The sequence below is a fragment of the Neopsephotus bourkii genome, unplaced genomic scaffold, assembly GCF_033783945.1.
Source record: "Neopsephotus bourkii isolate Nb327-2 ecotype Australia unplaced genomic scaffold, CSIRO-AGI_Nbou_v1 NB_1589, whole genome shotgun sequence".
NCBI classification, from domain to species: domain Eukaryota; kingdom Metazoa; phylum Chordata; class Aves; order Psittaciformes; family Psittacidae; genus Neopsephotus; species Neopsephotus bourkii.
This window is the reverse complement of record NW_026902065.1, coordinates 4,152,101-4,177,500: the sequence shown is the minus strand read 5'-3', so window position 1 is coordinate 4,177,500 and position 25,400 is coordinate 4,152,101. Positions and strand designations below refer to the sequence as shown.

Here is a 25,400-nt window from a genome sequence, read left to right as displayed (position 1 = left end):
CGGTGGTGGAAGGAGCTGTTACATTAGCTGAACATCTCTATATTATTTCACTTGCAGAAGCAAGTAAAAAGGATACTGAAGACAGAAGCTGTATGTCTTTTACTCTTTCCTCTTTTACTTCATTTCTGGGTCTTGTATAGAAGGGATAAGAAAAGTGCCTCTAGAAAGCAGAATGTCTTTGATTTTCTAGTAGAAAGCTTGAAGTAAAAGATTGTAAAGAGAAAAAAGCTTACACACCATTTGGCATACTTAAAAGTAAATCGCTTTGTCATCTTAAGAAAAATAATACTTCTTAAAATTATCATTCTGATTATACCACTAGTTTCTTCACTAATGGTACCAAGATTATTTAGCAAATATATTCACAGACAGTACATTATAGAATTTCTTTCTTATATGATAATCATCGTTGGGCGGTCTGATACAGAGACAGGTGTTCTTCCTGTAGGTACTCTGGACAATTTAGAAGAGGTTGAGCTGTGTTTCCTGATCAAGACTGCAGACTGAGATTGCTGGATATAAAATCTCTTGAAGCAAATTAAAAAAGTAATTTCACACAAAATGCCATGTTAAAAAAGTGTACATTTTATTTTAGGGGAAATACCAGATGTATGATAACCGATTTTACAAAAGCTCTTGTATTTGCAAGCTAAAAATCAAATGCAAATGTTTCTTATTTTACTTGCTCCTTTCTTGTATTCTCCAGGTGAATAAATACCAGTACAAACCGTAAATTCCTTTGTTTTAATGAAAGAGAGACATGATGCTATACAGCTTCATACTAAAGGCAAATGCTTATTTTACATTTCAGATACCCAGAAGAAAATTTTGTGATCTCCTCCAACCGCACATAATGGAAGAGTTCTATGCCATGTCAAACCAGATCCTACAGCTGCAGTGCCAGTAAGAATAGGCTTTAAAAAAGAAAAAAGAGAGAAATATCAATGCAGGTTACGATATAAATGTTTTCTGTACTATATAACAAGTTGCACAGACATAAACACCATAGATTTAGCACTCCTTAACAAATACAGTTAAAATACAGCAGAAATATAGCTGAAAAATCTGATTATTCACTAATCAGTTGCATTTGCTGTTTACTACATTTAAATAACATGCATGAAAATATTAATTGATAAGACATTGTTTCAATTATTAAATGCATACTTTCAAACTTAGAAATATTTTTTAGTGAAATTGCTTACTGTTTTCTAAGTGTACTCACAGCTAGTATGTTTGAAGGTAATATTTTAACAGTAAGCATTACCAATGCATACTAACACCAGCAAAACCAAACTATTTCCTATGCTTTGTGTTGACTGTCTCTGGACATATTGCTATTAATGATTTAAACTATTATTAGTTTAAAGCTGTAAAATACACAACCAGCTGGTTTCAGCCTCTTTAGAATTAGCAATACAAAAAAAATTATTAAATAACAGGTTAAATCTGGTTTTCTTTCCCTCAGCATTGATGAAGCAAAGCAAAATAGGACAATACAGATCAAGCAGCTTTTAAAATAGCAGGTTAATTGTGGTATGCTCTTAAACTATCCTTGGCATTGATGATAAACCTAAATGAAATAGGTAGATAGAGAATTTCTGGATGATTTGGGCTAGTTTTCAATTGTAGCTTTTAACAATTTATGAGCCTGTTTTGAAGAGAACAGATGCAATTCTAATCAAAAGCTGAACTCAGAAATTTACCTGGGGATGTCCTAAATGATGAATAAGCAGTTGAGTATTTGTCTTTCCTGGATATCCAGTGGTTGCAAAGAGATTTTCATTAACTCGGGACCACCTATGAAATAAACAGACTTTTCAGATATCCTTACAGGTCTATGGAAAGTGCACACAAACTGGAGTTCTCTCCCTTGTGGTTATCTGTGTGAAGCTGTCAGAAACTCCACTAACAGCACAGAAATACATTCAGAGAAACGGCTTGTAAATGGTTCAGCACCTGCAGCCCTGAATGCATGTCACTGTAAACACATATACATGTTCAAAAATTTCACAAAGTTTATAAATCGGGTCAGACTAAGAATTACTTAAATGAAACACAACTTGGTTCCTAAACTCACAACTGCTTTGCACATACATGCATTTATATAGACAAAAACCAGAGAGTAGAAGCAACACTTATACCTGAATAATCTGGCTCGGTCAACATGGATGGGTCTCTTATCCTGTGGATAACTGAAACAAACATTCAGGGTAAAAAACTGTTCTACAGACAACTACAGCTCATACAGTAGGTATCAAAAGCATATATCAGTTAAACAGTGAAGGAGACACATTGTCTACTCTCCCTGAGGAAGCTGAGGGAAAACCAGAACATTCCTGCAGCTTATATCTCAGTTTGAAGTAGGAAAACTGAAGTAGTTATCCAGTTCATTCTGTTTCAGTAATTATATATTTATGATTTAGAATTAGATTTTAACAAACACATAAAACTTACTTTGAAAGGTAAACAGTATTGAGATGCTGTCTCAAATGGATAAAGACATACAATGTTATTTTTAAGAGATAAATACTGATAAAGATGAAACAAAGAATACCAGTCAATAATCTGTACTGATTTTATAATTCCTAATGAATGCTCATTTAGTTACTTAAGAGATGTTACAATACATAGTGTATTTAAAGTAATGTATTAGCGAAGTAGCCACATCCCTTCATGTACTGCTTAAGAAGAAAATAAAAGAAACCTCTCGCGTAGAAAAATACCTGGAGCGAGTGACATCCCATATCAGCCAATCACTTCCAGCAACTGCTCCAATTTTAAGATTATTTTTTAAACACCAGTCTGCTGACATTAGTGGCTTTTGTTCACATTCTAGGGACAGAATGGCCTGCTGTGTAACTAGGTCATAGAATCGGATTGTTCCATTCTTCTCGGCTACCATCAGCTGTAAAGAGAAATTAATACCACGTTGTAAACTTCATATGTAATGAATCTTAATCTTTTCTACTCTATAGCAAACCTGGCATACTTTCAAGTAAGTACTAATAATATTAAAATAGGTACAATTTTATACTTTGTACCAGAAAACATTCTGAACACTCTTCCACCAATAAATAAAACTCACTTTGATCTATATGACTGTCACATTGTTATGCATAATGTTTACACTATTTTATCTAATCAATCTATCTATCTATCTATCTATATCTTGGTGCTTAGAAGCACTAGGTCTTAATAACCAATGCACTGCACTTTCAGAATTATAAAGCAAAGTTATTCTTCTAAAAATAAAAAGCTCCCAAGTACAAAGAACTGACTGACAGATGGTGCTATAACAAGGGAACGACTGTATTTAATCAGTGGAACTGTGGAATCTGGATTCACACTTACTGATTTCATATAACATCTTACTTCATCCTATAACAATCTTCAAGAGATTTTAGCTAAATCTTTTTTTTGTTAAAATAATAAGCAATTGTTTACTAAATATTGTAGAAAGAGCTTCCTGATTAAATGATGAAAGAGATTTTCTCTATGAGATGGCGACAGTTCTCATAGTCATGAGCAATAACTAGGGAAGGCAAAGAACCAGTAAAAACAACACTGATAACATCAAAATTTGTTTGGAAAAAGAGAGCTGTCACCAAAACATGCTCTTCTGCAAGATAAAGGACATGGTGAAGCAAGCATTTCGATGTGAAATAAGCTTTTCAGCGATCATCAAGTCTGTCAAGTGTTACTAGCTTTTTGAAGATTTTTTTTCTCCAAAACACCCCCCTTCCAAACCCTTGTGCCTACTCTTTGATAAAGGCCACAGAAAAGACAAGGTAATATGTAAGATTGGTGTAATTCTGCAGTATTTTGAGTCAAATCTCATAATTCTGTTGTGCTAACAAAGTTCCCCAGTAGCAAACTGTAGCAAACACATTCAATAATCATACCAGCCAAATCAACAGTTCTCCTTGTTTTCTTAATAAGGACCGGGTGTTAATACTAGTGAAGTATAATGAGAATAGACATGTTCCCTATTGCTATGTAAGTATTTTGATACCTTATTTGACCATTTTCCTCTGGCTTAAGTATGTGTTTTTGTGGTAATCTGAACACCTATTTGTAGCTGTTTAAGGAAGCTACTGATTGGCACAACAGGAATAATCAATCCAAGATTTCAAGGACTACACTCTTAATGAGTATTTTGGCATATATCAGCTGATTAATCCTCCCCAGTAAAATAAATAGGTAAGCATAAAATCACGTTTTATTGATTTGATTTTTTCAGCATACACTTTGTATATTCCAAGCAAGAACGACAACAACAAAAAAATCCCTTGCTAACTTCAAACACGTAATTTTCAAAACCTGGTATTTTAAGAGCCTGTGTTACTGATGTTACCATGACTGAGAAAAGCTTGAACTTTACTCTAGTAACTGTAAATTAATATGCAATCAGCAGAATAGTTATAAACAACTGATGTATGTAATCAAGAAGGAGTATTTCTGATGGGAGGAGGAGGGACTGAGGGTAAAATGACAAGAATGGGAATAAGAATTCATTTACAGTGACTTCACATAAGCAGATCCAACCAATATCCAGTTACAATGTACAATAGCTCCCCAAACTTCAATCTTACTCCAGCATCAGAGATTCATGGTTAGGTAAGTCCACCCTCCTGTTATTTGAAAGGTGGTGAGAATGAAAAGCTGGAAAACACAACCTTAAAAGGCTCCTCAGGATGCCAGCAAACACTCATTCCAGGAGAACGTAAAACAAAATGGGCTTTCTCATTTCCTTCCAAATCCCAGACCCTAAAGCAAAAAAAAAAAAATTTATTGCCATTTGTCTGCAAATACATTAACTTTCAGTGCCTCAATACATTCAAAAAGGAGGTGACCGAATCAAACAGTTCGTGTTTTATCACTTTAAGAATTCAGCAAAAGTAGCCAGTGCTGAAGACAATATATTGTAACACTGATGAACTAAGCAGAGCCTCTGTTTAAAAGTGCAATATCCAAATAATTTGACAAGTTTAGTTGTCTAGACATGAAATCTAGATGAGACATTCCTGCTTTATTCATAAGCCCAAACTACAGCCTTTGTACTGGAAGGCCAGTGTTGGTCTAGCTGACAAGAGACCTCAAGTGAAGTACCAAACAACTTCAGTCATCCACATTACCAGGTAAAGGCTAAGACCATGCACTAAATAGTTTGCTCATCTATATATGAATTTCAATATATTTTTTTTCCCTGGGAAGACAAGATCGACTAATAGAAATACAAGAAACTAAAAATGAATCTAAGGCAAACAAAAGAATCTATGACAGAGGCAACACAAACTCACAAAGGGTCTTGGCAAGCTTTCAACAAATAAATCCTATGCGCCAGTTTAATATTTTCCTTTAGAAGCACCTACAGTACACATCAAGCAGTTAAGAAAAATAAAAAAATCAAAATATTTGGTTAATATGGATTGACAGAGAAGTGTATGTTGAAACACCAAAACTAGGTCAGGTGATGAGTGACTTTTCTTTGAATGCGTTTGATATAGAATCATAGAATGGTTAGGGCTGGAAAGGACCTTAAGATCATGTAGTTTCCAACCCCAATGAGCCAGGAAGCAACTTCATTTACAAAATGCCACAAAACCAAAACTGAGACTATTTTATCTCACAGCTACTGCTCAACTGCTTCTACCTACAAAATCAGTAGCTCAGTTGTAAGACAAAGACATCATAGTTGTGAACACCAGTCTGAACCACAAGGCTGCATACTGTTTGTATGCATTTGCACACCAAAACATACACATATATCCTTCCTCCCTGAGATACAAAACCTTAGAAACAGCCAATTTTTTAAGTAGTGTTCTGCCCAGTCTTTTCAGTTAGATGAGTGGCTACGTACTATTATTGTTTATTCTAGAGGATTTTTGCTGACTTCCTCCAGACTTTTTCAGTTTATATCCCACCAGGGTGCTTAGAGCCTTATATTTAAGAGATTTCAAAAACCTCTTAAATAATACATCATAAGTCTAGACAAAATATACGGGAATAAATGAAATGAACGATGTTGTTTTCTTATGCTAAACCACAACAGATCAAATATTTGTTTTCCCTGTAGAAAACATTGGGTCGCTAATCTTGAAGAATCAGTGTCCTTATTAAAAAAAGTCAAAACAAAAACCTGACAACTGTTTAAAAAATGAAATATCTACTTGATTAGGTAATTTAGAAACACACAATACTTTCTTCTATTGCCAAAAAATTTGCCTTGTAGATTTGTCCAAGTCAAATCAACACTTTCCATGTGTATTTTACTGTGCAGGGAGAAAATTATGATACAACACAAGACGGTGAATCATTTTGGCCAAAGAAGCATGCCATCATGTTTCCTTCCCTGAAGTAAGTGAGGTTATTAGGTCTTGAGATAGAAATTTATACCTTCTACCTCCCTAACTTGGTTATTTATAAAATGCCTAACTGGTGTCTCTTACTTTGTAAGAATGGCAAGATTATTGTATCAGGCAGTATGGGGGAGTGGGGGTGGAACACAAGTCCTACTCTTATATTTTCTTTTCTCTTTATCAATAACAAAGATGGTATAATTTAGTTTTGGGGAAAAAAACAAACCCAAACAACAAAACAGACCAGGAAATATGTATCAAAATAGATCCTTGTCTGAATGCATCTAGTGCATCCTGGTATGGAAGTTTACAGTTACATATGTATTCAGTTAACTCTTTTCAATATTTCTTTGTGACTAAACCAAGTAAAAAAAAAAAAAGTACAAAGACATAAAATTTCGCCAAACTGAATTTCAGTTACTCAATTACTCCATAATAACCAAACCAGCTACAGATGCTGAAAGAAAACCCTCTAGTTTTGTTGACATTCCTATCATGAAAATCAGTCCAAAAAGACCGAGCATTTCGTCCCCCGTTCAAAGTACTTGAAACTTTACTAATATTACCATGATTTTATACCAAAGCAAACTAATATGTAGTTCTCTCCAAACATTCTTGTTTTTTGTAACTCTGCAACATGTCACCATCTTACTTCTCCTCTCCTCTCCACTAACCACTATTGCATAGACTTGTTATTTGGCTTGCGGTATTTTTCTTATATTTTAAAAAAAGCTCCTGCAATATATTTAAAGGAGAAAAGTTTGAATAACCCCAGTTGAAACAAGGGCCAAAGTCTGAATAATGGAAAGCCTCGAGAATAATATATAATCTGCTCAGTAAATTCATTATTTCTATATAATTATTAATTAATTTAATTAATACTGCAGAGCTCTCAATTTAAACACAAAATACAAACAGTTGCAAATGCTGCTCAAGAAAATTCTGGAGATACTAGTACATTTCTCGTCACTCATATCCTGTGATTAAACAAACAAATGACAACTGTAGTTATCTGAAAGTACAAAGATATTCAAACTATGTTGACACAACTGTATTGTATGTCATATGCACAAATATGGATAATGACATGCTGCATATGTGCCGTAATTTTATCACACAATGGACTTCTATTAAAGTTGGCAAAGTATTCATCAGAACATCTGAAAACCTGTCTTGTGGTAATAGAGATTATCCTTATTTTATATTCTAACTTTATGAATAGTTCTAACTAGAGAGCAAAACCAAACCTTAACTGAATAAAATTGTCATTTGCAGTAGTGAAAAAACAAAACCATATTGCAGCCTTCAGGCATTTCTCAAATCCCCGGAAGACGAAGTTAAAGGAAATTCTTTCAACATTAAGATTTCCAACAGTTTTAGTGATTGGGGTGGGGACTAGAACAAACCTTGAAATCTGATACCATTCTCAACCACAAAGCATGAACAACTATACTTGAAGCACTATTCACAAATTACTGTCTGACCTACTCTTAAAAATGCCCAACACGTTTTTTTGTTTGCTTGTTAATAATATCTAGCTTAAATCCCCCCTTGCTGATGGTTCTTTATACCTCCCTCCATCAGACATATTCCATGTGTGAGGAAAATCCTATCATCTCTAAAAACCCTAAAGGACTATGGAGAATTCCTGTTACAGAGCTCACACAAAAAAGGTAGAGTGAAGCTGTTTCTCACTGAGCACAAGAAGCGAAGAAAGAAAGATCTCAAGAAAGGAAAATGGAAGTGCAGAGAGTAGTTAACACTGTGGAGAATACAACCACACTGGTGTTGTCTCATGTCTTCTGCCAACTGCATATGGAAGTGGTTATGAAATATCGGAGGAGGATACTAGGCAGGACATGAAAGAACAGAACGCTGAAATGGAACTATAGAAATCTTCTCTACCTGTTCAGAAGAAAAAACAAACATACTGTTCAAGATAATTTCTAGTAATTTATTTTATTTTTCTGACAAAATAAAGAATTAAAAGTTTTTATAAATCAGGTCACACACTGCCCAACTAAGAGTTCACTGCTACAGAATCTGTAGTGGTACTAGGCAGAGCTCCCTATTCAGCCACAGAAGTGGTTACACTGGGAGAAAAGAGTAAATCCATTTGTGCTGCCCAGCACCAGTCCACCAGGCACAGCCATCTTAAACTATCTCCTGACTCAGCATACAGGTTTCTAAATTTGTGCCTGTACAGCATTTTCTTCACTTATTTCTGATCCATGAAATAGCCTTTTCATACAGGAAATGTGCAAATACTTTTTCAGAAAGTTTACCACATTCACCATTTTCTTTAGTTGGTCAAAGGAAACACCAGTGTTATTCAAAAATTAGTACTGAGAATCATTCAGATTTTGGCATTAAAATCCATTTTATCCATTGCTTCTTGTAATATCTACTTGGATATGCAAGCATTGATCTTTCACTGGTAACTGTGACATGTAATTCTTATTATCTCCTGCAATGCTGGTAGAAGTTGGGAGAGGCAGGAGAACTGCACATCAGCAAGCTTTTCCACTGAGGTTCTTCACTAATACGTATTTCAGAACATGCACACTTAGAAATAAATCGAAAAAACACACACTACTAGTACTACTACTACTGAAATTCCCTTAAAGTTACCTAAGCAAAGCGAGAGACTAAGCGGGGGGGGGGTTGAGAAGCGCTAGGGAGAAAGCTTCAGTTCTCTTAGCCAAAGAAAAATTAGCTGTTAAGGGTTATCAGCTTGTTGTTTCCAATGTCCACGTAAAAAGTGCTTCTGTGGTACGATTGTTACTGAGAAACTCAACTACAAATCTGCCAATGACTTTCAAAAATACAAGGTAACTGATAAACCTAATGCAATGATTTCTATTTAAAATAGAAAACTGGGGAAACACTGGGGAATTCTATCAGACAGGTTAATTTAGAACAACATGAAGTAAGATTATTTATTTTTTTTTTTTACAGTTTTGGCAAAAAAACATAATTGAATGCACTAGGAATGGGAAGACAAAATATAATCTTGGAGGGAGGAATGAGAATGGCAACTTTTCAATGTAGCCAAAGACTGAAGTATTTATTTAATTAACAAGATAAGACTCAAGTGCAACAAGTGCTGGCAACACATTAAAGAATGTAAGGAAAAAAACCCCAAACAGTAGTTACCGTTTACTTTCCTTTGTATTGTCTAGAGAAAGACTTACACAAAATAACTAATACATAAGAGTACCATGGTAAACAAATACACTACAGATTAAAAAAATCCTTAAAAATTGATTAAACAATACAATAAATTCTGAGACTCTCAGTTAATTTAGTTTCCAGTAATATCAAACCTTTCCCCTGAAAGTCTATCCAACCTTCTGATGGACAGGCATTTGTGGTCCAGAAAGAAAGCAACAGAAAAAGCTGAATTCAAGAGCGACTCATAAATAAATTCAGAGTCTTTATGAAGCAACATGAGCCATGGCCTAACTGAACAGAGCTTAGAAAGGGTGAAGACCAAGTACCTTAACCGATACAGTGGAAGATAAATCAACCATACATTCTTTTCTGTTACACACACAAAACTAAAGGAAGATGATGTAGTTGAAGCAATAATGATAATAAAAAGAGGGAGGGAGAGAGGGATGGATGAGTTGTTTTCAACTTTTTAAAATACAAATCAATCCAGCACTTGAGGACCATAAGAAATTGCTGTGCTGCCATTAAGGGCCTGACGCTGTCTATAATTATGAAGATGGAGTATAAGGTGGTTATCTATCACACTAAACTGACCTTTTAACAGTCAGAGGTTAATTTTTAGCATGCATATGAGACTAGTGAGTTTTACCAGCATGGTATTTTGCATGAAATAATTCAAGAAACATCAGATAGTCTCACCAACTACCAACAGCAGAGGAGTGTCTATTAAGCTCATGTTGTTTTCCAAACATTTCCTGTGTTCTTTCTGCAGTCTTCATTAAGTATCAGAACAAAATGATTTGTGTGTCTCTCATACTGTCTTTGCAATTAACTAAGAAAAAGCCAGCAATACATTTTGTTGCTTGGTTTTTGTTGTTTTTTTTTTTTTTTGTTTGTTTGGTCGATTGTTGTTAGGTTTTTTTTGTTGCTGCTGTTGTTTATTTTAAAGAGTGGTGCCCAGGGAGTTGCATGCACACAGTTCTAATTTAAGGAATTCAATTAAATCTTCCTTAAAGCTCTCATTAAACTTTTTTTTTTTTCATTAAGCATGCTCTTAGGATACCAAGAACTGGCAAGCATATTACTTTAATTACATGTAAATATCATATAGAATTTTGAAACTGACATATGAAAGGTAAATCATGAAGGAAAAAAACCCTCTAGATTTGAAGGAAAACAATTAGATTAAATCCAAGAGCTAATTTACTTTTCTGCCATGACCAAGTTTTGTTTTCAGCAGAAATGTATAAATATCCTAAATTCATTTTTTTAAACGTATATACAAAATACTTTTTTTTATTTTTACTTCAGTTGGACTCAACACATATGACTTAAAAATAAAACTGAGTCATTTGTTTATTTAATATAACAGCAGTTATTTTAGCTATTTCCTCTGCCAGTCTTTTACAACTGTCTTTAGCTTTTTCAAATTTTAAAAATAATTTTATTTTTCTAAAATAGAAAAAAATCTAAAGCAATTTTGTAATATGTAAAAAAGTGCAATACAGTGAAATTTTAAAATTACAATATTCTGTGAAAGATATACATTAGCTATATGCTTCTGAACAGCTTCATCCATCTTGGAATATAGCCATCTTTGGGACAAAATGAAGCAAGCAGTATACCATATTTAGGACCCAGGATTTGAATTTTTCCATCAACTTTGCAGATGTAATTTTCAGCTACAGGAATTTTGATCTTTTAATATATGTAATGCAAGTGGGCTTTAAGAGTCTTCCAAGGTGTCTTTCAGAAAAGCAATTCTTTTTAAGGCTATATTAGTTTTGAAATTCTCAGTAGAGGGAAATGTGAGATTATTATTTACATACTTTTTTTTACACATAACACTTTTACTCACAGCTACATAACACAGATTGCTACTGGGATTATTTTTATAAATAATTCAGCTCTGCTTCACAGCTGGAAAAAAAGTCTTGTGAGACCAACAAATAGTACACGCAAGAAGAAAGAATTCCTGAATGACATAACAGCAATTTAAATACAAGAACTTCAAATATAACCAGTATCTGAGGTTTTTTACTGTTCTGTATTCCAACCAAAATGACTGAACCAGCTCTCTCACTGTTGCAGCAGCTTGTGACTAGATTGTTTAGTGCATGAGAACTGAAAATCTGAGCTCATCAGAGATCTCTACCGAGTGAAAACCAGGGAAAATCTTAACATGTTTGTATATATTTTTACATACCAAGACATTGCATTAAAACTATTAAGACTTAAAAGTGAAGCTCTAATAGAACAATACTCAAACATTCAAAACCTCATGTTCTTGTACTAATTGTTCTAGAACTTTATTCCAAAAGTATTAACAGATGATGTATCCTGAGAATAATTTCAGGATAGAAACTCAGTACAGACAGAATTATCCCTCTTCTTACATTACTGCTGAAACAAATTACACAGTAAGTAAGGAATGATTTTGGTAAGTCCCAAGGAATGCATTTTCCATTAGTTTTTAAAGTGTAACCTTTAAATTCAATCAAAAAAGTCTTCATTCTCCACATGCATGAATGGAAAAAATAAGAAGTCAAGTAGCCAAAAAAAATCTCACTTATTTCCCATGGCTTTTAACCAAAGATTTTATGGTTTACTGCAAAATGTCTTTCAGAAGTACTAAGTTGAAACCTTGATAGTGTACATTAATTACATAATTTCAATTTCCTTTTATTTTCAATCAGTATTGATTAGACTACTGGTTTTAAAACAGTACTTTTTCATCTCAGGAACACTGAACATTTCATAATTTCAAAAAAGGCCACACATACAGACAGCTCTTTAAGCCCAATATTAGTTTAGATTTAATGAAGAAATCAAGAATAGGAAATAAATCAGAACAAGCTACAAATAAGTCATACTTTTTTACTATTCATTCCTAATGATTTTGTTGGGAATATGGACAGGGTGACAGGGCGTCTATGGAAAATCTGCTTGCTGGTCAAAGTAGCACTTCTGAGTTCCCTAGGGGTGTTAAAACCACAGGCTTTTTAGATCTTCTAATTATGTAGCACAGTAGCTCCACTGAAGCTACTAAACTGTGATTTATACTAGCGGATGATATAAACTTCGCAAAATCTCATACACAGAATAATAGTTTTAAGAAGTATTCTCTTTCTCAGCATGTAGAAGATGGCTTAAGTCAAAAATTACTTCCGCACCCCAAGTACTACCTGGTCATTTATATAGGAATTGATATGGCGGTAACTTTCAAAGAGCAAATATACAGTTTCTAGAACCAAAGAAAAAAATAAAACAGTTGCTTAATCAAGTTTTTTTAAGTTATCACAGCTATCACAAGGAAAAGTAAAAGATGACACTTTCTCAAGTTTCTTGCTGCTACTGCAATGCTACTGCACTGACTTGCAAAGCCTGCACAGCTGCCCTCCTCTCCAACAGTGAGCTACACTGGAGGGATAAGAACAGTAGCTTTAAAGATTCATGGGCACTACTAGAAAAGGAAGATGAGGGATTTTCTGACAAGGAAAAACTCCTGTACTACAAAACCTTAAACAGCATTTTTCAAAGTATTTAACCATGTTTCCCTTTTACTTCCAGTTACAAATGATTAATACATGGGTTTGAAGCAGCTATAATCACGGTATCATGAGCTGCCAGTACAACTCTATTAATATGGCATTGTCCTTAGGCTATAAAATCCTACCTCCTAGCAAGGTTAAGAAATTAACAAGTTCACATACATATGATGGTTTTAAACTTGACTCATCTGATGACGGAACAGATAGACAGGATCTGTGCAGTTCAGTGCTAAGCTGTGCCTGTCTTTTCTATTCTCATGCCTTTTACTGCTCTCCCAGCAGAGGAGATTATAACATGCATAATTTCAAGACAGAAGAGTTTTCTTCACATTGTGTCTAGTTACTTCAAAATACTGCTTTGAAAAAAAACACACCAAAACCCCGAACAACCCACAAGTCACAATAAAAGCCAGCCCACAACTTTGTTAGTGAGCTGTGAAGGTCCACTAAAAATAAACAAATAGATGCTTATTTATTTAAGCAAGCATATAAAGAATACGCACAGAGAAAAAGCTGAACACTACTATTCCAATAATGTTTTGAAAATTGCATACCTGCAGGTGTGGTCATCACTTACACTTGCAACTTCTTGACCTTCTTTGGGAGCAAACACCAGATCATTTATGTAATCTGAGTGGCCATCAAATGTCTGTCAACCAGAAAAAATAAATACTTTTATCTTAGAGCTGAATGCTCCATTAGTCCACAATGTATTTAAGAAACTCACTAAAGGAAAGATGGATAAGTGTTAAGATAAAGCTATCATTTTACAGAGAAGGTAAAAAAAAAAGTACTTATCAGTAACCAGAGATCTTTAAAATACTTAATTCATGTGTAAATTCACAATGTAGGGGAAAAGAACCTCCACTATTCCTTGTAGCTACCACAGAGGTCAGCTTGGTGCTCTTGCTTGACTAAGATCAGTGAACTGCACAAGAACTTTTTATTCTCCTTTCAACCACTCAATTTTGCAGGTAGAAGACAATAAATCTCAGACAGAAAAAGGAGAAAGAATGGGAAGTAAATGCATGCATGATCTACACAGAATGGTTAGGGCTGGAAAGGACCTTAAGATCACCTAGTTCCTATGCCCCGGCCATGGGCAGGGATGCCTCACACTAGACCATGTCACCCAAGGCTCTGTCCAACCTGGCCTTGAAAACTGGCAGGGATAGAGCATCTACTACTTCTTTGGGCAACATGTTCCAGTGTCTCACAACCTTCACAGTAAAGCACTTCTTCCTTATGTCTAACCTTGATCTCCTCTGTTTCAGTTTAAACCCATTACCCCCTGTCCTATCGCTACAGTCTCTAATGAATAGTCCCTCTCTGGCAACCCTGTAGGACCCCTTCAGATACTGGAAGGCTGCTATGAGGTCTCCATGCAGCCTTCTCTTCTCCAGGCTGAACAGCCCCAACTTTCTCAGCCTGTCCTCATATGGGAGGTGCTCCAGTCCCCTGATCATCCTCATGGCCCTCCTCTGGACTTGCTCCAACAGCTCCCTGTTCTTCTTATGTTGAGGACACCAGAACTGCACACAGTACTCCAAGTGACGTCTTACGAGAGCAGAGGGGCAAGATCACCTCCCTTAACCTGCTGGTCACGCTCATTTTGATGCAGCCCATCACAGAACTGGTTTTCTGGGCTGTGAGTACACACTGCCAGCTCATGTTCAGTTTCTCATCAACCACATATCTTAAAAGCACTCTGATTACTGATAAGTAACTCTCATCCCCTGAAGGAGCAATAAGGCAGCCACTTGTCCAAGCAGTCAGCACAAAATTGCTAAGAGGATAATTTCTACCTTTAGGGGAAAAAAAAAAAAAAAAGTGAAAAAACTCTCAGTGAAAAAAGATGAAACAGGAGACAACGCACACTGAAGACTTTTAAGAAAACAAAACATGAAGAAAAATGTAAGAGCAAAACGAAGCAAGCTATACAACGCCTTAGCAATTAAATATAATCTCTATTCAGCATTTAAGAACAGATACAGCGCCTTGTGCTCTTTGCTTTATATGCTGTTGTCCTCTTTGCTTTACAGGCTGTTGTCCTGAAGAGGAAAGAAAATGGGGTATAGTGCATATTCTTACTGTGAATTAATAGATCAACCATTTTCCAGTAGAATATGAGCACTTACAGTGTGAATGTACATGTGAACTGTCACTCTAAGGCAGGCATGCACAGTTCTATCAGAAAGCCATTCCAAATGGAACCTTGTAACTGTGTAACTGTTCTCACCTAGAGCTACTTATTCATTACATTTTTATTTCAAAGAACTGATAATAATGTGTAAGAAAAAACAACTTCACAGCATAGCTTTTCTAAATAAAAGCAAAATCCCCATTTTAGCAGAAATTAGAAGCTGGGTAATTTATAAGTTTTTCAAAGGCTTTTCAGTTATCTTGGCCATAATAAAGACACCTTTCCTTCCCCTCTCCCCTCAATTCTATTGTTTTTTACTTATCTACAGACCTTAGGAATATTTTGAGGTTTACAATAGCCTCGAAAACCTATGTTAAAGAACTTACACACATTTAGCTTTAAGCAAGCACGCAAAACTTTACATTTAGGGTGCAGTCAAAGTTTGAAGTACTGTCAAAGTCATTCACATAGGAGCTAGGTATGAATAAGTCACCTCTGGTCTCATTAGAAAATCTGTAGCGAGTTAAAAATCTCATTTTGCTCCATCTGAGGATTTACATGTATTTTCTGTCATTAACCACAGCTACTGTCTTTTTGCAGAAATCTCACTTAAAATTTTAAGTCAGGCAAATGTCTACGTGTAGATATTGCATCTATTACTGTTCCATCCTCTTCAGTCCCACTGATTAAGTCTCAAGACATGGCTGCTCTTGTTTTGCTCAGCAAGGTATAAAAAGGAGACAGAAGTATCCTCTGGATAACAGCATGACGTAGAGAGATTGCAAAGGAAAACAAGGTCGAATGGAAACAACCAGTTCCACACTCTTCTGAAAGGAAAACACACTCTCTCTTCTCTAAGTGTAGCTATTCTGAGGAACAAATGCAGAACTGATTAAAAAAAAATCTCTCAAGCACACTCAATAACTAAATCCCCCTCTCTAAAAATTTCATGAATGCCTCATCAATTCAATGCAGAGACATTTTCAGCAGCCAACTTAGTTTTTTCCAATAGCTCATAATTTTATTAAAACCTAGTGGATTATACTAGAACTAATACATCCTAAGATGATGCTAAACTATTTAGACAGAAATGCCAAGTCTTTTGCAAATTTTCAGCATTCTGAATTCAAATATCCTGCCTCATTTTACTTCCACAGTCCTGATGAAATATGTTTTTTATTAAACAAAATTTGAAGCAGGAGAAGGAAGCCACGATTCATTTCCAAATGAAAACCTCAAAAGAAGAAAATGATTTCACAAAGATCCATCAGTCATATTTTACCTTTTGTTTGTTGTTCTGGGCTTGATCCAAGCCATACATTTTGGATTAGTCATGTTGACAAAGTAATGGAAAACTCAGTATGCTTAAAGTTCCTTGTTGATAATTACATCAAGACAGTTTTTCCACTGGGAAAACAGAGTACGATTACTCTGTCTATCCCTCCAGAAGCAACACATACTAATTGTTTACTATAAAATATGAAATGTTCAGAGATTACATTTTGACTGTGATAAAATACTTTCAGCTTTGTTTGCATATTCTGTACCTCTCCTGAAAACCCCATGTGTAAAGCATGCATCGTACAATGGATCAGAAGCTTTCATGTGTTCACAGTGAGCTCAAACCCAGGTTTATGAAACAGATTTTCTGAGGTATGAAATGACTTTTAGAAAGAAATCACTGTATCAAATTTTCTTGACAGCCAGTTCAGCATAGCTCACTGAGTTAACATTTCTTAACATCACAGATTTTGCAAATACTTTAAATCAGATTTAGGTGTTACTTTTTTCTTGACAAGTAGTATACAGTACTGTTTGTCCAGGTATAATTATGATTACCCAGAGAAAGCATTTTCCACAGTTTTTGTCAAAAAAAACCCCAAACAACCAAAACCCAAAAGATAGTCTCAAAGACGCTTTTACCAATATGAACACACTATTCCACATTTTTCCTTTTACAATTGAGTTCCGCACTATTAGGTAAAAAACACATATTTCTAGCTGTTTTTTGCCTTTTTTTAATATAAACAAACTGAAAACTTTACTGTTGAATTCAAACCAACACTTCTCATTTGTATTGCATAAGCATTAAATCATCTTCAGTCTTCAGTGGTGTCAAAAATGAAGACGCACCCATATCTTCAGCTGAAAAAATAAAATTTTATGATCCTTCTATCTAGATTTGACACTAGAGAAGCTTATTCATGTCAACTGGAGCTGAATAAATAAGATTGTCTTACTTGTTCCTTTTGGGACAAACTAACTTGTATACTTCGCGTACTTACAGCTGTGGCTGTTCAGCCTAAACAGCACATTCGAATGTCCAACACCTGTTGTATTAATGCTCTGTGGTCTCTATAATCACTACCTATCACAAGTGATTACTCTGATGTGTTATGCAATGAACATACTTCTGCAGTAGAAGTTTATAACTGCAAGTCAGGACATTTTGTGTAGAAAAAAGTCCTAAGGGTAGATGAATCACTTCTCCAATGAACTTTTTTGTATAAAAATAATTGCTATCTTAATGGAAATGTAAATGTGGCATTTCAAAATTATTTCTAGGCATCCTGTCAAAGCTACTGTGTAATAAATTCCCCTAAATTAGAAAGGCATGTTTTTAAGTGCAATTTGTGTTGGTCAGATACCAGAAAAAAAAATCTTGTCAGAACTGGGAAAACAATAACCCATCACAGAAATTCTATTCTGAAGAAAACAGCACTTAGCAGTCTGTTACTGAGTTGCCCCCTTTGTTTCCCTGCTTGTAATGTAGATGATAAATTGATAAGAAGTTAGAAAAGAATGACCTCATTTTGTATATTCAAAATTGCTGTTATTTTAAAAGTGTTTTGTTTCTAATCTCGTTCTACTTCAGTAATATACAGATTACTAGATTTTTTTCATTAGAATAAACTTACTTGAACTTGTATGTTAAAAATTTAAGGTCAAAAAAAGTATCAAAGGTGTTTTTGTGTGAAGTTATACCCATTATTTCTCTGGAACCAATTAGTTTCTAATGAGCAAAATAGCAGATTCCATTGGTAATTCCTAGTGTTAAGTCTGGGAGTTATAGTTATGGTATGACTTCCACTGAAGTCAAGGGACTTCTAATTGATTTTAGCAGACAGGCCATCAGGTCCTTTTTTAATCCAAAATGATTTAAAAGCCTGGAATTTAGATGCTGAATTTAGCTGAACAGAGCCTGTAGTACCAGACTCATCCATGTTTGATATCTGCAATTGCTAACCATTCATGTACACTGTCAATAATGTCAGCAATTCTCTTCTGTGTGCTCATGAAGTTCTGCAAAAATATCAAATTGCAACAGACACACATAATTAATAACTTTACATTCTGCTAAAAAGTTAAAAGATTTAATTTACAACTTAACATTAAAGCCTACTGTCTGTAATATCTGGCAGATATTATGCAGATAACTTTAATAAGTGACAGAAATAAACTCACAAGCAACCAGCACTAAGAACTTGTACAAATATTTTATCGGAAGTGCCACACAAGTTGATTGTAACTATGTTAGTTATCCCCCTCTGCCTGGATGAGAAAGCCATATAAGATGACCAAACATGAAAGAAGGAAATTAATCACAGAATCATAGTCAGTTAGGTTGGAAAATACATTAAGATCATTAAATCCAACTGCTACACCAGGACTGTCACTAAACCATGTTACTAAGGGTCTTGTCAACAAATTTTCTGAACGCTTCCAGGGATGGTAATTCTACCACTTCCCTGGGCAGCCTGTTCCAATGCCTGACTACACTTTCAGTGAAGAAATTTTTCCTAATATCCCATCTAAACCTCCCCTAGCACAGCTTGAAGCCATTACCTCTTGTCCTATCACTTGTTACTTGGGAGGAGAGATCAGCTACCTCCCTGCTCCCTGCTCTTTTCAGGTAGCTGTAGAGAGCAATAAGGTCCCCCTGAGCCTTTCTCTTCTCCGGACTAAACACCCCCAGGTCCCTCAGCTGCTCCTCATAAGATGTGTGCTCCAGACATTTCACCAGTTTCATTGCCTTCCTCTGGACCTGCTCCAGCAACTCAAGATTACTCTTGTAACAAGGGGCCCAGAGCTGAACGCAGTATTCAAGCTGCAGTCTTCCCAGTTACATGCATATATGAAGGAACATAAAAAGTATTTTCTTTAAAGAAAAGATGTTGTGTTTTATAGTAACATCCATCTTTACATCTTATGTCATGACTTTATTCATTGTATTATCAGTATGGCCATGTAAATGACATACACTTAGTTTTTATATGATAAATATCATTGTCTTACTAATACAAATTACCAAACCACAAATGAAAGTCTATTATTTTCTCCTTTATACTCAATAAACAAGTCTCACCAAAAGAGGCATTACCATATTTCAAAGTACTAAAAAAGAAGGAACCCTCTCCTCTCAACTTTTAAGGATTAATTAACCTTGCTTATTTTTGGTTGAGACCTCAACATAACAAATTCAAACCGGTTAGCACAAACATGTAATACTTGGACTGGGACATTGTTTTAAAGGTAGAGTTTTGAAGAGTATACCTGTTCAAGTAACATAGGAGTTGACATGTCTTACAAACAAAAGAAATCTCCAGAAAACCAATCTTCAGATTATAAAATGAAGTCAGTATTTAGGCGTGGCTTCTTTTATATTACTAGTTTATGAACACTACCATCTACAATGAAATAAGGGGAAGTGAAATTGTATCTGAAGTAGACATTTCCTTTGTTTCTACCTCAGAAATAAACAAGTGACAACCTATGGGCATGCTTAATGTACTTGTCTGCAGTAATGTACTAAATTCAGTATTCTTTCTTTAAATTTTCTGCTGTTTGAAAGACTTCAATTGAAACTTCCAGCTCCCAATGAAAGAGAAATTACTAAATTTGCTTTTCTTACAGATAAGTCCAATAACTAATGCCACATAAAATTTTATGGGTCTTTATATAAGGGAAGCTTATCAAACAGGGTACTTGCAATTCACCTGTAGAACGTTCTGTTTATAAGTATATTTTAGATGATCCATAAGCCTCTACTGGCTTTGCTTTAATTTGGTTACATTGTTACATAAATACTTTTAGATCAAGAGATCATACAGCTGTTCATTAGTTCTTTCTACTTTAAAGACAGAAAAGTATATTATACAATGATTTTTCCTAAAGACGAAGGATATAGGATCTGTCAGTTTCATGCTCTATCTCATACAGTACATTAAGCAAAATGGGACAGAAGGGCAGGTAAAAGACTAGACTTCATTAAAGACTAAATATATTTTAAAAAATCAGTTTAGCTGCCCTTACCTTAAATTCATTCTTGTCCTGCAGGTCTGAGGTATATAGCCTTAACTTCCTATCAGAAGCCGCAGTACAAAACCTACACTCAACAGACAAAGAAAACCCCTTTGGTCAATTAATACTGCAATAATAGACTTTTGATCAGTTTCCCTTCAGTTTGGTTTGGCAACAAAGAAGAGTTATAATTGCAACTTATCTATAAAAAATGTGTACAGAATGCCAAGAATACTTAAAACCTTCTACAATGTTAAAAACATAAAACATTCTACAAAGCTAAATCTGAACCAACTATCAATTACCTGAAATCTCTCATAACTCCCATTGAAGCTTCCCTTGGAAGATGTTAAGTGGCAGAGCACAAAAAAGTACCCTCATTATCAGTGTTTTAAAATAGCAAAACATAAATTCATAAGCCCATTTCTAACATTTTAAACAAAAGACTATGAAAACCTAGCAGTATGAAACCATCAATTTTGAAGAGGCTTACAAGATACTGAGAACATTTTAAGACTATGAAAACCTAGCAGTATGAAACCATCAATTTTGAAGAGGCGTACAAGATACTGAGAACATTTTAATTCTTAAGTGCATATTTTCTAGATTTACACTTCAATGGGTCTCACAATAGCATCCGACCCATTCCTAAACACAGCCCTTATTACGCAGACCATTATAAACAGCTTTGTAAAGCAGGCTATTACAGTAGTCTCATGCTTAAAATTCCTTCTTGACAGATGTATATAGAAAGAGCTACCTACATTTTAGATCCATTAAAATTATAAAGAAAAAAAAATCACTGCTAACTTACTGGGGAAAGGGGCAAGGAACACAAGTAGAAGAATACCAACCGGCCACTCCCCCATTACCCAGAATTAAAGTGTTGTTCTGATGAAGTAAGCATTCAGAGACTTCATCAGTGATTTCTATGGAGTTAGATTTCACCCATAAGCTTTAAACACACTCCAGTACTAAGGAATTAGGGAAAATAGATTAGAGACCTAGATTCATTGCACTCATTTATTATAAATACCTTATCCGGGGAGGTAAAGCATCAAGTCTGGTTTCTGGACTCCACGCTATGGCATCAACTCGGATTCCATGATGAAACGTTCTTAGCGTCTTATATTGCATACCTTCCACTTCTGCATCCTCCTCCTATAGAAATACTGTAATTAGCTAATCTGGAACAGTATCTTGATGACTTCTAAAAATTCTGATTCATATGAAATTAAAAGGCTTTAAAAAGTACATGTATCTGGGATCTTTTTAGATTGTAACACTATCAAAGTGAAAACCTGGAATATAAAGTATTAACTTGACATGTGTAAGTATTTAGCAATAAATTAAATGATTGCAGTCTCAAGCCAGAGGCCAACAAAGAACAGAAAAATCAGAACTGAACTATAAAGGTGCTGAGCATACTTTTTGTGGAAGTAGGATCTTCCACAGATACAACTAATGCCACTTATAACAGCATGGTAAGAACTTTGAAATACTCAGTGACTCTACATGTGGAAAGGAAGTGAGGATATGAAAACTACAGCAAAACTATCTTGTACCACTGGCTATCAAAATGTTAGCTTCTTTTCAAGGCCTACATCAGAAACAAGACAGAAGGCAATACCAGATGACAACAGGTTTTTGTGGTTAGCACTAAAAGTTTTTCAGAAAATTTCCAACAGTAAGACTTCGGGGAATAATAATAAGAGCAGTTATACTGTTATTCATATTAGATAGAAATAGAAAACCAGTACTGTATAATTGAACAGTGAGTTGAAGAAAAAAAACGTAAAAAGAAATTCCAAATCTAAGTTGTCTCCAGCATCTTTCGAGCATCTAGGCAAAAAAAACCCTAATTTAAAAAAATCCTAAACAGCATAAACAGTGCACAGTATTTTACATTTTAAAATATTTCAAATATGATTACTCTAAATAACTCCACGGTCACAAAACATATTTGACTGTTTCTGACACTCTGTGAGGGAGATCTAGTGAAAATAATTCAGAAATGAAAAAAAAATATTTCTAGAGTCCTTCTTTAAAAGAAGTATCTATCAAATTAACAGACACTAGTTGTAAAGGTGAAAGTAGTTGCAATATTCACTGTTTTGCAGGCTAGCTGAAAGCTTTAGAAGATAATTTAAATCGCAAATGTACATATAAGAAAATATAACTGTGCAAAGGAGCCAATTACCCTGTAATAATAAAGAAAATACCTACACAGCAAATATTAAGTCAATTATTTCCAAAGGTGCATGCTTAAGTTTTCAGACAGCAGTCACTGATATTAGCAAAAGGATATACTAAGATGGGACTATTCTTTCTGTAGAGTACTCCTTATTTCTTTGCAGTCTCTTTAGGGACTGCAGTGACAGGACAAGGGGTAATGGTTTTAAACTGAAAGAGGGTAGATTAATATCAGATATAGGGAAGAAATTCTTTACTGTGAGGGTGGTGATCTGACACAGGTTTCCCAGAGAAGCTGTGGCTGCGCCATCCCTGGACTGTTCCAAGGCTAGGCTGGATGGGGCTTCGAGCAATCTGGTCTAGTGGAAGGTGTCCCTGACCATGGCAGGGGGTTAGAACTAGATAGTCTTTAAGGCCCCACGTCCCTTCCAAACCAACCCATTCTATTCAAAAGCAACTTTATACCAGCAGCATGGTAATTTATACCAATGGGTATTTTATATACATACTTTTTTTCAAGAACAAATATCCCAGACTTGTAATAAACAAGTAAAACCCTGCCCTGATTACATATGAAAGGGAGGAAATAGGAAAGTGACCAGTGCTTTTGTGCAGTAAGAGGTGCTGGCAAAGTAAGTTTCAGGAAGCAACTAATAAAACCAACAACAACACAAACTAACCTGAAATTTGCAAGTCCCAACAACTACATAATTATTGCCACCATATGCAATGAGGGAACATGCATCTCCACTCTCAAATGGACTGAATTTTACCACGTGCACATAATCTTCACAATCCACAGTGTAAGCACTGTTTCTAGTAGAATCTTGCTTCATTTTCAGTGGACTAAGTCAAGGTATCATGGAACTGATGGCTTGTCCAGGATGAAAATCCACATTCCTACACACAAAGTTTTAAAAGGGATGCATTACTCATTTACATAAAGAAAACTGTAAGAAGTATTTGTGGCACAACAAATCAAAATATCCTGCTTAGGAAATCATATTTATAAACACTAAAGCTGCACTTAAGCTCATTATTTTTAGATGTAGCATGTAGTTTCATCAATCCAAAGATTAACTAAAATAACATATATTCAAAACTGTCTCTACATACTTTAGCAATAACTGCAGATTTTGTGCTACTGTTGGCAACCCAACACCAAGCCAAGAAATAAGTGTACATACCAGAAAAATCACATACAGAATTTTTTAAGTTTCAATCAAATGACAAGTGATAAATTACTACCTTCAAATTCTCTTTACTCTTGTTGCCTCTTTAAAGACTAATTAAAAGCAGAGTAAATCAAGGCTGCGAAACTATAAATGAGAATAGTCATACATAATATTTAAACACGGTTTCATGACTTCAGCCACCCCAGCTGCTGACAGAGCACCTATACCTCTGGGTGCCAAAGAACTTGTATTCTACTCTATTTAACCAGTTTTCAAAGATGATCAGGTTCCTATACTAGAACACAAAAGCCCATGATACACAACTGATTTCAGAATCACTCCTTTTAGTCCCAGATTTGACACTAGCTTAAGCTTTTTTTGGAAATTCAACCTTTAATTAAACACCACGTGGAAGAAAGAACTTAAAATCTCAAGGCCTTTGACAGATTTTGCTGTGTTTAACAATCTGAAACTCTCAGCATCCAAGACATCACATTTTTCTTGTGAGCTACCCAGGTCTGACACAGGCATCACCAAGATGCAGACACCAGACTAACCTTAAGTGAAAATACCAAGAATGCTATTAGCTTCAACTATGTAGGAAACGCAATTCAGGCAACAACCCCCTCCTCCTTCTTTAACCTCCCAATCCCTCCTTCTCCCTCAGGGCTCAGTTCCCACTCCCAGGCCAGACTGCCAGACACAGTGCCGGTCCCCAGGCATGGCCGAGGGCGCGGGCTCTTCCGCACAGCGGCTGGGCCAGCCCAGCTTCTAAGTACAAGCGGCCGAAGCTCCGATTTCCCCCTCACCCCAGGACGGACGAGCCCTCGCTACACCCCCCGCCTCACACGCACCTCTGCGGCCCCAAGCTAAACACTGGCGGCGAGTACACCCATACCGCGTCTCCCGCCAACTACCGGCAGCACCTCCCCCCCATGTGCATCAACACTGTGCTTCCGGGTCAACGGCTCCCAAACTCTAATTGGGCAGCTGCGGAGGGTTTAAATTTAAACCGCCAGGAGAGCGACTCTGCTCTCTAGACACGCAGGTAGCAGCGCTAGTAAAGCAGGAGTGTGTTGGGCGGGTTGCGGGACTTTCGTAAGGGCTGTGTTCGTTATCTTCCTTCTCCAGGAGGGAGGGGTTGTGCCGCTGCTTCCTGTAGTACTTCTAGTCCGGGAGCCGTGCAAGGCGAGACTGTGGTGAGGAGGGCACCCTGAGGCGGCCCCAGCCGGAGGAGGGGGACGGCGGTGGGTGGTAATGGTGATGTTGGCTCCTCGTGTTTAGGGTTTCGGGCTTGTTTCGTAGGGGTTTTGGCTTATTCGTGCTGTTTTTCTGCGAGTGACTGGAAATCTCTCAGAGTAGAGGCAGAGAGCGAAACGCCTAAGGAGAGATTTTTGTTTGCCCCGCGCTTACATATCTGTTTCATCCCCTTTGGCCTGCATGTTTCATTCATGTCAATGTAGAATACTAAAGTAGGTTGTGCCTTTCAAGCATCTTGGAG

The 25,400-nt window shown here is 35.8% G+C and overlaps 2 protein-coding genes across 3 annotated transcripts in view; one reads left to right on the top strand and one right to left on the bottom strand.

Annotated features, from left to right (window-relative positions):
* Positions 1–564: 564 nt before the first annotated feature.
* Positions 565–24,887, bottom strand: NUP37 (nucleoporin 37). 2 transcript variants are annotated; one of them, XM_061371894.1, is made up of 10 exons: positions 24,754–24,887; positions 23,405–23,624; positions 21,568–21,692; positions 20,544–20,616; positions 13,642–13,736; positions 4,680–4,770; positions 2,727–2,908; positions 2,145–2,195; positions 1,707–1,800; positions 565–914 (listed from the first exon to the last, which is right to left on the bottom strand). In XM_061371894.1, the coding sequence occupies exons 2-10, from the start codon at positions 23,558–23,560 to the stop codon at positions 801–803; spliced, it is 981 nt and encodes a 326-aa protein (XP_061227878.1). In that variant the 5' UTR covers positions 23,561–23,624; positions 24,754–24,887; the 3' UTR covers positions 565–800. The 2 variants fall into 2 exon arrangements, with proteins under 2 accessions (XP_061227878.1, XP_061227879.1); XM_061371895.1 differs by having other exon boundaries at positions 23,498–23,624.
* Positions 24,860–25,400, top strand: part of PARPBP (PARP1 binding protein) — a 50,678-nt gene continuing 50,137 nt past the window's right edge. The window contains exon 1 of the mRNA XM_061371897.1: positions 24,860–24,947. The gene's annotated coding sequence lies outside the window, so the exon portion shown is untranslated. The remainder of the gene's footprint in view (positions 24,948–25,400) is intronic.

Bases quoted from the DNA above. Each gene is read 5' to 3' on its own strand.
- NUP37 (XM_061371894.1), bottom strand. From the start codon at position 23,560: ATGAAGCAAGATTCTACTAGAAACAGTGCTTACACTGTGGATTGTGAA. The intron at 20,617-21,567 runs GTATTTATAATA...TGTTGAGTGTAG, and splicing joins GCTTTACCTCCCCGGATAAG to GTTTTGTACTGCGGCTTCTG. The intron at 915-1,706 runs GTAAATTTCTGA...TCTTTTTTAAAG, and splicing joins ATCATTTAGGACATCCCCAG to CCTATTCTTACTGGCACTGC.